The 12,454-nt window shown below is 39.9% G+C and overlaps 1 protein-coding gene across 1 annotated transcript in view; it reads left to right on the top strand.

Annotated features, from left to right (window-relative positions):
* Window positions 1-12,454, top strand: part of thsd7aa (thrombospondin, type I, domain containing 7Aa) — a 437,777-nt gene that overhangs the window by 295,221 nt on the left and 130,102 nt on the right. The window contains exon 10 of the mRNA XM_055157370.1: window positions 4,312-4,552. Within this exon, the coding sequence (XP_055013345.1) occupies window positions 4,312-4,552 (241 nt within the window). The remainder of the gene's footprint in view (window positions 1-4,311; window positions 4,553-12,454) is intronic.

Here is a 12,454-nt window from a genome sequence, read left to right as displayed (position 1 = left end):
ACGTCTCGTTGTTTTGTATGAAAAAAGTAAAGTAAAAGTAAAAAATAAGTGATAATAAGTCATATGAATTATTAGTTTTAAACATAGAATACAGTAACAAACATCGAAACAATAATAGTTTCTATCATTGTATTTATTCATGAAAAAAAAAATCAAAATTATTGCTAAAAGAAAAAAGCTAAATATTTTAAGAAACAAAAAAAAAAGTTTCAAATAAATACAAAAAAAAAAAAGTTTAAAAATATTAATAAAGAATAATACTATAACGAATAACAAGATCATAGAATTTAATTAGTAAATCAAAAGCCTGAATTTCACATTTAGCCATAACAATAAATGATGTAAACATTATTATTATTATTTTTTTTTTTTTCCTGAAACAAAAAGAGTTAAAACCATTATTAGTATTCTGAGTGAAAATGGTCCAAAAGGCATTAGCTCGGACAAAGCCAGGTGCTTCATCACTGCTTAAGCCACGTGTCTGCCGCTAATGGGCGACCTTCTTCTGAGGATCTCTCTCTTCTCAAGGTGACAGCGGCTAATGACCAGGCCGGGTGTCACGGGGGTCATCCTCGCGACCTCCGCACCTGAGCTCGTACCGCCGCTCGGGGCTATGTGAAGAGACGCCGCCCCCCGGGTCAGCTCCCCCCTGTCACTCCAAACCTCCACAGATCTGCCTCTTATCTCGGGCTAGTCTTTATTTAGCTCGTCGTCTTCTCCAGCCAGAGTCCGTCACGTCAGAGCTCAAAGATAAACTAGAGATTGTCAGGATGCAGCTCTGCAAACACTGACTGGGTTTAATTAACATTTTTCTAATAATTTTAACACATTTTCAACTGAAAGCTTAATTGACGTGACTTTTAACGTCACTTAACATCGGTAGGACACAGGACTAAACCAGGACTAAACCAGGACTAAACCAGGACTAAACCAGGTCTAAACCAGGACTAAACCAGGTCTAAACCAGGACTAAACCAGGACTAAAACCAGGTCTAAACCAGGACTTAACCAGGTCTAAACCAGGACTAAACCAGGACTAAAATCAGGTGTAAACCAGGACTACACCAGAAATAAATCAGGATTTAGCCAGGTCTAAACCAGGATTAACCAGGTCTAAACCAGGACTAAACCAGGTCTAAACCAGGACTAAAATCAGGACTAAGCCAGGTCTAAACCAGGTCTAAACCAGGTCTAAACTAGGTCTAAAATCAGGACTAGAATCAAGACTAGAATCGGGACTAAAACCGTGTCTAAACCAGGTCTAAATCAGGTCTAAAACATGACTAAAACAGGATGAAAATCAGGACTAAAACCAGGACTAAAACCCGGACTAAACCAGGACTAAACCAGGACTTTTAAACCAGGACTAAAACAGGACTAAACAGGACTAAAACCATGGACTAAACCAGAACTTAAATCAGGACTAAACCAGGTTTAAACCAGGACTAAAACATGACTAAAACAGGACGAAAATCAGGACTAAAACCAGGACTAAAACCCGGACTAAACCAGGACTAAACCAGGACTAAACCAGGACTAAACCAGGATTAAACAAGGACTAAATCAGGACTAAACTAGGATTAAAATCAGAACTAAAAGCAGGTCTAAAACCAGGTCTGTCAGGAGATTGTGAGGATGTAGCTCAGCAAACACTGGCTGGTTTTAATTAATCTTTTTCTAATAATTTCAATACATTTTCAACTAAATACTAAAATGTTACATCAGCAAATACTGCGTCCACTTTAGTTGTCCCAGATTTCAGTGGTGGAGGGTTTGTCGCCTGCTTGTTTCCTTGGAGATGTTTAGTGTTTTACCTGGAATATATCACTCTTGTCACCTGTTTGTTTCTATGGAAATAGTTAAGTTTAATTTTATAATGTGGAAAATGTTATTATCTGTTTTGATATTTCTCTCAAAAAACCTTAACAAAATTTATAAAACCCACTTTTGCTCTTTGGCTTTTTTTAGCAGTCCTGATGTAGATTTGGGTTGGTCCTGCTTAGGGATGGGCATGATTAGTCAACTAATCAATAATTTATCATGAAGAATTTCGCTGATCATGTTCATTTTTAATCAACAAACTGAATGTAGGTTGCTGTGCGTAGTGTAGCGTAAGGAGACGAGGCTGCGTCTGACACAAACACTGGAGTTGCAGCCTCAAATTCCCACATTTCGGCTCTGGCACCTCCTTGGAGATCAGTGTCCCGGGTATGATCGTTTTTGTTTTTTTTGAGTATCCCGGTTTCGTCATGGTGCATGTAAACGCAGTATCCCGTTACTGCAAACATAAAGTTAAGTCACATGGGTCCAAAAGACAAACACTTTTCAGTTTTTTCATCACAACAAAAGCTAAAATAAATAAAGTGACCAACATAAATAAAGTGAAATGATGTTAAATAAAGAGCTGCACTAAACCTGCACACGTCTGATCAGGTCTAAACCAGGTCTAAATCAGGACTAAACCAGGTCTAAACCAGATCTAAATCAAGTCTAAACCAGGACAAACCAGGACTAAACCAGGACTAAATCGGCTCTAAACCAGATCTAAACCAAGGCTAAACCAGGACTAAAGCGGGTCTAAAACAGGTTTAAACCAGATCTAAACCAGGACTAAACAAGGACTAAACCAGGACTAAATCAGGACTAAACCAGGACAAACCAAGACTAAACCAGGTCTAATCTTGGACTTGAGAGAGCGAGAGGAAGAACCCAGAGACCGTAGAGCAGAATGTCCGCAAAGTGCAACTGGGCGACGGCTGCACTCAATGGTGCGTGGAGCTGTGCACCGGTCCTTTTGCGTGCGGTCACCCGACGGTCTACGTGGGCACACCTCCGGGCCCGTCCCGACACTCAGTCCTGGTTCAGTTCTGGTTTAGTCCTCCTGGTTCAGTCCTGGGATCAGTCGCTGTACTATACAAAGCAATAACATCTCCATGAAGACAAGCAGGTGACGGACCCTCCATTAGAAAATTTGCCAGTGCACCAGACGTGTTACTGCATTACTGCTTTTTGCATGTCTAGATCCAAATGCGATGCTAACACTATAAATATATACACTATTATATAATTTACTTTAGTTTTACTTGCAACAGTATGTATGAAACTTAAAGGCACCAAGACTGAACCTTGTGGAACACCAGTCTCAAGTTTTTCTGAAGAAGTGAAAGTTGAGTACAAAATTTCTTGTGTATGAACGTCTCGTTGTTTTGTATGAAAAAGTAAAGTAAAAGTAAAAATAAGTGATTATTTGTTTTAAACACAGAATACAGTAACAAACATCGAGACAAATAATAGTTTCTACCATTGTATTTATTCATGAAAAAAAAATCTCTGATCTCTGAAAACATGAACCATCTCCAACGCGACACACACACAGAACAGACTCACCATCATCAGCACCTCCTCTGTCACAGAAAGAACACTCATATTCCACTGAGTCGTGTCCTTTAGTCCGACCGAAGCCGAACCGCATCAGAGCACAAGGAAAGAGCTGGGTTTTTTCAGGCTTACAGTTTATGCAAATGAGCCATAAAAAACGCAAACAAATGTGTCAAAACTTAAACAAAAGTGTCAAAGCTGCATTAAACACATTATAATGTCAAACGGGCTGATGTGGCTCTAGAGTCGTGATGGTTTATATCAGGAGTGGGAAAACTTTTTGACTTGTGGGCCACAAAGGGTTCTAAAATTTGACAGAAGGGCCGGACCAGGAGCAGATGGGTGGAGTTTTTTGGTAATCCCCCACATATGAGAAAAAAATAACATGGGATAATATAATATAGAAAATAATATGTAGAAAACATATTCCATGTTATTGTTAAATCATTACAAAGCATCACAACAAAATATCTGTCTTTCAAATCCCACGGTATTTATTATTTATTGAAATGACTGAAGATGATTATTATTATTATTCAAATTTGGCGGGCCGGATTAAAAAGATAGGAGGGCCGCATATGGCCCCCGGGCTGTAGTTTGCCCACCCCTGGTTTATATGTTGTAAAGTTGAGTTTATTTATGCAGATTAGTAATAGTAATAATAATGCTGATAATTTTAATATAAAAATGTTAATGATGAATCTAAAATCGATCGTTAATTCTCCCGACGAGCGATTAAGAAAATTTAATCGAATGCCCATCCCTAGTCCTGCTCCGTTCCTAGTTTAGTTATGATCTAGTCAAGTTTTAGTTTTGTTCTTGTCCCAGTTTTGCCGTGGCGTGTGAGTGACAACATGTATCCATGAAGAGAACCTCTACCTGACCATTCAAACATTTATAAATCCTGTACTTATACTCGTGTATCTTCCGTAGGTGGTATCCAGTGCCCAAACATCAGCAGTCTGCAGGAGGTGCGCAGCTGTAACGACCACCCGTGCACGGTGTACCACTGGCAGACGGGGCCGTGGGGGCAGTGCATCGAGGACTCCTCTATCCCCGCGGGAAACACGTCTGTGGGGAGGGCCAGGGGCGACGACAACTCCTGCTCCATCGGCATGCAGACGCGGAAGGTCATCTGTGTGCGGGTCAACGTGGGACAGGTGCCTCCCAAAAAGTGAGTTTGTGTTTTAACCATACAGAGTGTACAGTAACCGCGATCTAAATAGGAAATGAGCATGGGCGTGCTTCTGGCTCCAATACACTTTGTACCAGATCTTTAGCATTTTTTGTCCTAACAACGTGAAAATTGGCACTGCACACACCCGTCTCATTAGGATAACACCCGCCAAATTTGAGATCGGTCAGATGAGTGGTTCGAGAGTTATGCATGAAAAAGGGACAAACAAACAGACAGACAGACGTTTATTGAATTAATAGATTAAGCAAAAGTCACCTTTCTCTCCATTTCTCCTCATTTCAGACTTACAATGTTCGTATTAACTCGCTCTACATGACCCTGGTGCTTTTATTTTGCTTTTTTGTCCTTAAAGGTTGTATAGAGAATTTTTTTAAGGAAAGAGAAATCCAGCGACAGTCCTTGACACCACCTTCCTCCTCCACAGGTCCCTCTAGAAATAATTTAGAGACCGACACCTCAGTTTTTAGACCCTTTGTCTGCTTCAGTCGCGCAGTCACTGAAAGGAATCTCCAAGAATCACCTCAGTTTGTCTTCGCTCCTTTTCTCCTTCTCTTCTTCTTTCAGCGACCTCAAAAACCGACTTTCTTTTGCGGTGAACTGGTCGTCGATTCTCGTCCGACATCGCGACAAACTTTATGCGAACTGCGAGAACCACAATTAGAAAAAGCCTCTAAGAACTGCTGCATAGTTACCTTAGAAACGTAGGGAGTTTGATTGACAACGTAACAGCCAATAGAAAATGAGGCAGCCTCGTTTTCTATTGGCTGATGTTTATCTGGCCTCAACACGTCCACAGTTGATAGATTTTCTTTCTTTTTTTTTGTGGTCATCATAATTACAAAGCTGCTGCGTCTCTGTAATGGTGTTTTAAACTTTCATTGACAATTTGAAACAAACAAAAAAATCCTCCATACATCCTTTAAATCAATTCCTATTCCTAATATGGACCTGGCTTCAAATTCGCCGACATCATTTGACTGGAGCCAAACCAAAAAGTGACCTTATAATCCACCTTAGTCCACTTTTGTATACGGTTTAACCGGAAAAAATATATATCAATTTATATTCAGTTCAAAAAGTTTATTGTCAAATGTTCCATATGAAAAATTTTAATTAAGTCCTCATTCTCAATCTTCAAAATTAAATAATAATAAAATAAAAGGAATAGTCCAAAGAACAAATTATTATATTGAGATATTATTATATAGAGAGCAAAAATATTAATTAATTATTTATTTATTTAAATTTTTTTAACATTATACTTGTTTGTTTTTTGTTTGTTTTTTTTTTTTTTTTTTTTATCATATTATACATTTTTTCCCTCAACAAAAACATACCTGGAGTTGTATTTCTCTTCATTCACAAAGGTTTCAGTAATCTTGTGTAAAAAAGTAATTTATCTCTGAGCCTAAGAGAATATGTGGTTTGAATTTTCTCAGGATTGTCGCGTTATAAGCAAAAAAAAAAACAAAACAACTTTCTGTATATAAATAATGTCAGGCCATGTTCATTATAAACTTAGATTAGTTTTTCCTCCCATGGTAATTCTCTCTCCTGCCAATAGAGGGAGCTCCACACCAGATTCTATTATGCGTAGTGCCAAAACTGGAAAATATCTGCCTCAGTAGATGATTGATAATGGTTTATTTTTTTTGTAAAACCTGAGATACCAAAGCAAAAGTACTCGAGGAGATGTTTAAAAGCCAAAAAAAAACATACAAATAATCCATAATAAGTGTTCTTTAATGTCCTTAATCCTAGTATTTTAACAATTCTATAAATGGTCTGAACTCTAAATTAAGTGTCCTGGAAATTATAATATTTTCTGTAATTATTAGAAAATTGTATCTTGTGGTAAACCTTTAAAATTTCACTCATCAGGTCTGTGAAAAAGAATAATTTTTCATAACAGAAATTCCGAGTTCTACAGAGAAAATAACTGAACTGACTGGAATCCAAAATCCAACCCCCCCAGTCTGCGGAAGCCAACTCTCATTTGCTGCAGTTTGAGATTATGAGTGTTAGAGACGACGGGAGACCAATAGCTCCTCATTGACGTCCAACTCCGCTGGCAAACTTCACATCCTGGCTCAGGGCAGAATCACAGAGGAAAGGGACACGTTTGACTTTTACAGGTTGATTCAGAAAATATTGAATTCACAGTGAATTTTTTGCCTCGACTTGTGCTGGTTTGGAATATTTCTTGTTCATGTTACAGACTCTTTAAAATCCCATGTCATCGGAATGTTCAAAATTGTGGAATGGAGGCGACTGGAGCCAAAGAGAAACAGTATATTGTCAATGATAAACTTATGAGCAGATCTAAATGCTGATGGTTTTACAACATTATGACAAAAAATAAACAACAATTTCAAATTTCCAAGGTACATGTTTTAGTTAATTTGCATCTCTGTTAATAAGGATCTAAAAATACACATTTCTAACCTCAAAAATGTGTTTGAGCTTCACAAAAAAGTATAATATATGATGAAACCTGTAATAATTCTGTAGATGAAGTGAAAAACTGTAGTGAGCTCAACTTTCCTGTGAAGATTTGACCAGTAAAACCTCAATCTGAATTTTTCCTTTGTCAAAAATGCTTAGTGTCAGGATGCCGCCTGTAAGTTTAAGAGTAGCTTGAAGGTCCAACGCATGGAAATGATCCGATGTGTTTGTTTCTTCAAAATATTATATGTTAATAAATAATAATAACATTAAACATTATTGTAAAAGTTTTTAAACCAGCCTCTGATATCACATTACATACGTCACGACCAAATAGCAGCAATTGGTTAAATTTATAATGTACAGAAAGTAAAAAAGGTAAAAAAGTAGTAGAATCAGGACTAAACCAGGACTAAACCAGGACTGAACCAGGACTAAACCAGGACTGAACCAGGACTGAAACAGGACTAAACCAGGACTGAAACAGGACTAAACCAGGACTGAACCAGGATTAAACCAGGAATGAATCAAGATTAAACCAGGACTAAACCAGGACTGAACCAGGACTAAACCAGGACTAAACCAGGACTGAACCAGGACTAAACCAGGACTAAACCAGGACTGAACCAGGACTAAACCAGGACTAAACCAGGACGAAACCAGGACTGAATCAGGACTGAACGCAGACTGAACCAGGATTAAACCAGGACTGAACCAAGACTGAACCAGGACTAAACAAGGACTGAACCAGGACTAAACAAGGACTGAACCAGGACTTGCTCTCAGCCCTGGTCTGGTCCTGGTCTGGTCCCAGTCTCAGTCCCGGTCTGGTCCCTGTCTCAGTCTCGGTCTCAATCACAGTCTCATCCTGGTCTGATTCTGGCCTCAGTCTTGGTTTCAGTCCTGGTCTTCTTCTGATCTGGTCCTGGACGTGGTTCAGTCCTGGTTCAGTCCTGGTTCAGTCCGGCATCACAGTTTAAGTCACGGAAATGGGAAACGGTCGTTATCCGTTTTTTCCATTTTTCATTTAAACACAAAATCCAAAACTGAAAAAAACGAATCATTATCCATTTTTTTTATTTTGGTTTTGGAGACAATAACGAAGAAACTAGTTATTTTTTTGTTTTCTTATTTTTGGTTTTATTTTGAATATCGAATGAACGAATGACATAAACAAACTGCACTTTTTTTTCTAATGTCTAAACTACAAATCAAAGTGCATCATGAGCTCATTCAAAGCCACTCCTCCCTGGCATCTCTTTGGGCATTTGCATAATTAACTTCCATCTCTCCTCCTCCGTTCTCTCCCTCCCTCCCTTCTTTCTCCCCCTCCTCCCTCCTTTTCTTCTCGTCTGTCCCCGTCGTCGAGGTGTGCGCCCGACGAGCCGCTTTACCTCCCAGTTTTTTAGCATCTGGGTCTGTGCTCTCCCTCCAGGCATCTGCGCCAAACATCAATTATCTATTTATTTATGCAGCGCCGCGGTGGCATTATCCCGCCAGCTCGGCCCTCCTGCCAGACCCCACGCTGAGAAATGGAAATGAATGTGTCTTTATTTATCCACAAACTCGCACGTGAAGCCCGGGACAGCTGCGGCCGCCTCTGCTGCGAACGAGATAATAGGCAAAACAGAATCAGCCGAAACACGCCGCTTAATATTGTTTTATTATTTCAAGTACAAATGTGTTTCTGAAAGAGGAGAGGTTCGGCCAAATCGACTTTTTCGAGCCGTCTGCCGTGTGGAAATGGAGTTCCCTCATCAAAAACCTGACTGAAGTGCTTTTATATTACAGCCAGGCAGAGATTTTGGACTATAAGACGCTACTTTTCTCTCACACTTTGAAACCTGCAGCTTATACAGTGATGCGGCGAATATTTGGACTTAAACGGGACTAAACCAGGACTAAAACCTGGACTAAACCAGGACTAAAATCAGGACTAAAACCAGCTCTAATCCAGGACTTTAAATCAGGATTAAAACCAGGGCTAAACTGGGACTAAACCAGGACTAAAATCAGGATTAAACCAGGACTAAAACCAGGACTAAACCAGAACTAAACCAGGACTAAAATCAGGATTAAAACCAGGACTAAAACCAGGACTAAACCAGAACTAAACCAGGTCTAAACCAGGACTAAAATCAGGATTAAACCAGGACTAAAACCAGGACTAAACCAGAACTAAACCAGGTCTAATCCAGGACTAAAATCAGGATTAAAACCAGGACTAAAATCAAGATTAAAACCAGGACTAAACCGGGACTAAACCAGGGACTAAAACTCGGACTAAACCAGGTCTAAATCAGGACAAAACCTGGACTAAAACAAGGACTAAAACCAGGACTAAAATCAGGACTAAAACCAGCAGTAAACAAGGTCTAAACCAGAACTAAACCAAAACTAAACCAGAACTAAAAACAGGAATGAATCAGGACGAAACAAGGTCTAAACCAGGACTAAAATCAGGACTAAACCAGGACTAAAACCAGCTCTAAAGCAGGTCTAAACCAAGACTAAAACCAGGTCTAAATCAGGTCTAAAACAGGATTAAACCAGGACTAAACCAGGACTAAACCTGGACTAAACCTGGACTAAACCAGGACTAAACCAGGACTAAACCAGGACTAAACCTGGACTAAACCTGGACTAAAGCCAGGATTAAAACCCGAACTAAACCAGAAGTAAAACCAGGACTAAAATCAGGACTAAACCTGGTCTAAAGCAGGACTAAAAACATAACTAAAACCAGCACTAAACTAGGTCTAAATCAGGACCTAACCAAGACTAAACCAGGTCTAAACCAGGACTAAAATCAGGACTAAACCAGGACTAAAACCAGCTCTAAAGCAGGTCTAAACCAGGACTAAACCAGGTCTAAATCAGGTCTAAAACTAAACCAGGACTAAACCAGGACTAAAACCTGGACTAAACAGGACTAAACCAGGACTAAACCAGGACTAAAGGACTAAACCTACTAAGCCCCGAACTAAACCAGAAGTAAAACAGGACAAAATCAGGACTAAACCTGGTCTAAAGCAGGACTAAAAACATAACTAAAACCAGCACTAAACTAGGTCTAAATCAGGACCTAACCAAGACTAAACCAGGACTAAACCAGAACTAAATCAGGTCTAAACCAGGACTAAAATCAGGATTAAAACCAGGACTAAAATCAAGATTAAAACCAGGACTAAACCGGGACTAAACCAGGACTAAAATCAGGATTAAAACCGGGACTAAAACTCGGACTAAACCAGGTCTAAATCAGGACAAAACCCAGACTAAAACAAGGACTAAAAACAGGACTTAAATCAGGACTAAAACCAGCAGTAAACAAGGTCTAAACCAGAACTAAACCAAAACTAAACCAGAACTAAAAACAGGAATGAATCAGGACGAAACAAGGTCTAAACCAGGACTAAAACCAGGTCTAAACCAGGACTAAAATCAGGACTAAACCAGGACTAAAACCAGCTCTAAAGCAGGTCTAAACCAAGACTAAAACCAGGTCTAAATCAGGTCTAAAACAGGACTAAACCAGGACTAAACCAGGACTAAACCTGGACTAAACTAGGACTAAACCTGGACTAAAGCCAGGATTAAAACCCGAACTAAACCAGAAGTAAAACCAGGACTAAAATCAGGACTAAACCTGGTCTAAAGCAGGACTAAAAACATAACTAAAACCAGCACTAAACTAGGTCTAAATCAGGACCTAACCAAGACTAAACCAGGACTAAACCAGGACTAAACCAGCTACACTCTAAAGCCCTTTGCAAGTTGACCAAAGCCATGCTGCTAATTTTCCACATAAAAATACTTCAGTCCCTTCGGTCACCAGCAGAGGGCGCCTTCATTTCCCATACATTCTCATTATTCATAAACACATTACCAACCCGCAGCGATGCATAAAGCGTCTCTTCAATTTTTAATACGATTTCAGCGAGACGACGCTTTTGGTTTTGCAAAATAAAAACCCCTCCGTGTGATTTGATTTAGAAACAGAAACACTCCCACGCGTTCGTCTTATTAAGGAAAAGTCTTCGCGTTATAACTTCTGTAATCAAGCGAAAACCCAAAACTTAAACCGAGAGATAATCCCACAAGGACTCTCGTTTGCCACAAAAAGTGTTGAAAAGTCTAAAATATCCTCCTTATTATTGCGTCTGAGATAGAGGCAAACTTTTCCGCGCTCCACAGTCTCCGGCTCGACCCGATTTATTATTTATTTTGGTTAAAAATAGCAGCGGACGGGAGAGAAGTTATTGGACATTGGCACGATTTCACATTTTCGCGGTAAACATGTTAAACTTATCAATTTATATGTTTTTTTTTTAAGCTGTAAACAAGATAATAACCTGGAGAACTGTTTTCGCTTTGGCTGGAATGTTCCACACTGGGGCATTAATTGAAATCGTTGAAATTCATGTGTCACGTTATAAAATATGTTACTGATGTTGTGAATGTTTTTATTGTGGTTTGTGCTGCGCTTTTTATTTATTTGATTTATTTTAATTATCGACCTGAGCCTCCAAATGCTCAACGCTTCACCTTCACCTTCCTCTGACCCTGCCTCTTTCTCTCTCTTTCTCCTTCTCTCTGCTCTTTCTCTCTCTCTCCTTCTCTCTGCTCTTTCTCTCTCTCTCTCCACCCCTGGCATTTCTCTCTCTTTCTTTCTCACTTTCTCTCTCTCTCTTCACTGTGGTATCTCTCTTTCTCTCCCTATTTACCATTCTCTCTTTCTCTCTACCTCCCTCTCTACCTGTGTCTCTCTCTTTGTTTCTCTCTCTCTTTCTCTCTCTCCATGCCTGGCATCTCTCTCTCTCTCTCTTTTTTCCCTGTCTGTTTCTCTTCTCTCTTTCTCTCTCTGTACTTCTCTGTCTGTCTCTCTCCATCCCTGGCATTTCTCTCTCTCTCTCCCTCCCTCCACTGGCATCTCTCCCTTTTCTTTCCTATTCCTCTCTCTCTCTCTCTCCACCATAGCTTCTATTTTTCTCCCTATATTCTCTCTCTCTCTCTCTCTCTCTCTACGTCTCTCTCATCTTCTCTCTCCATCTCCTGGCATCTCTCCTCTCTCTCTCTCTCTCTCTCTCTCTCTCTCTGTCTCTCTCTCTCTCTCTCTCTCTCTCTCTCTCCTCCCTCTCTCTCTCTCTCTCTCTCTCTCTCTCTCATCCCTGGCATCTTCTCTCTCTCTCTCTCTCTCTCTGCATCTCTGTTCTCTTTCTTTCTCTCTCTCCTCCTCCCCTCTCCTCCACTGGCACTTTTTGTCCCTATATTCTCTTTCTTTCTCTCTCTCTCTCTCTCTTCTCTATCTTCTCCCTCTCTACACCGTGGCATCTCTGTTTCCTCTCTCTTTCTCTCTGCCTCCCTCTCTACCTGTGTGTGTGTCTCTCTCTCCTCCCCTTGCATCTCTCTCTCTCTTTCTCTGTCTGTTTC

The sequence above is a fragment of the Boleophthalmus pectinirostris genome, unplaced genomic scaffold (assembly GCF_026225935.1).
Source record: "Boleophthalmus pectinirostris isolate CB_2022bp ecotype Guang Dong unplaced genomic scaffold, ASM2622593v1 HiC_scaffold_21, whole genome shotgun sequence".
NCBI classification, from domain to species: Eukaryota; Metazoa; Chordata; class Actinopteri; order Gobiiformes; family Gobiidae; genus Boleophthalmus; species Boleophthalmus pectinirostris.
The sequence above is the reverse complement of the archived record's forward strand: the minus strand, read 5'-3'. Positions and strand labels throughout refer to the sequence as shown.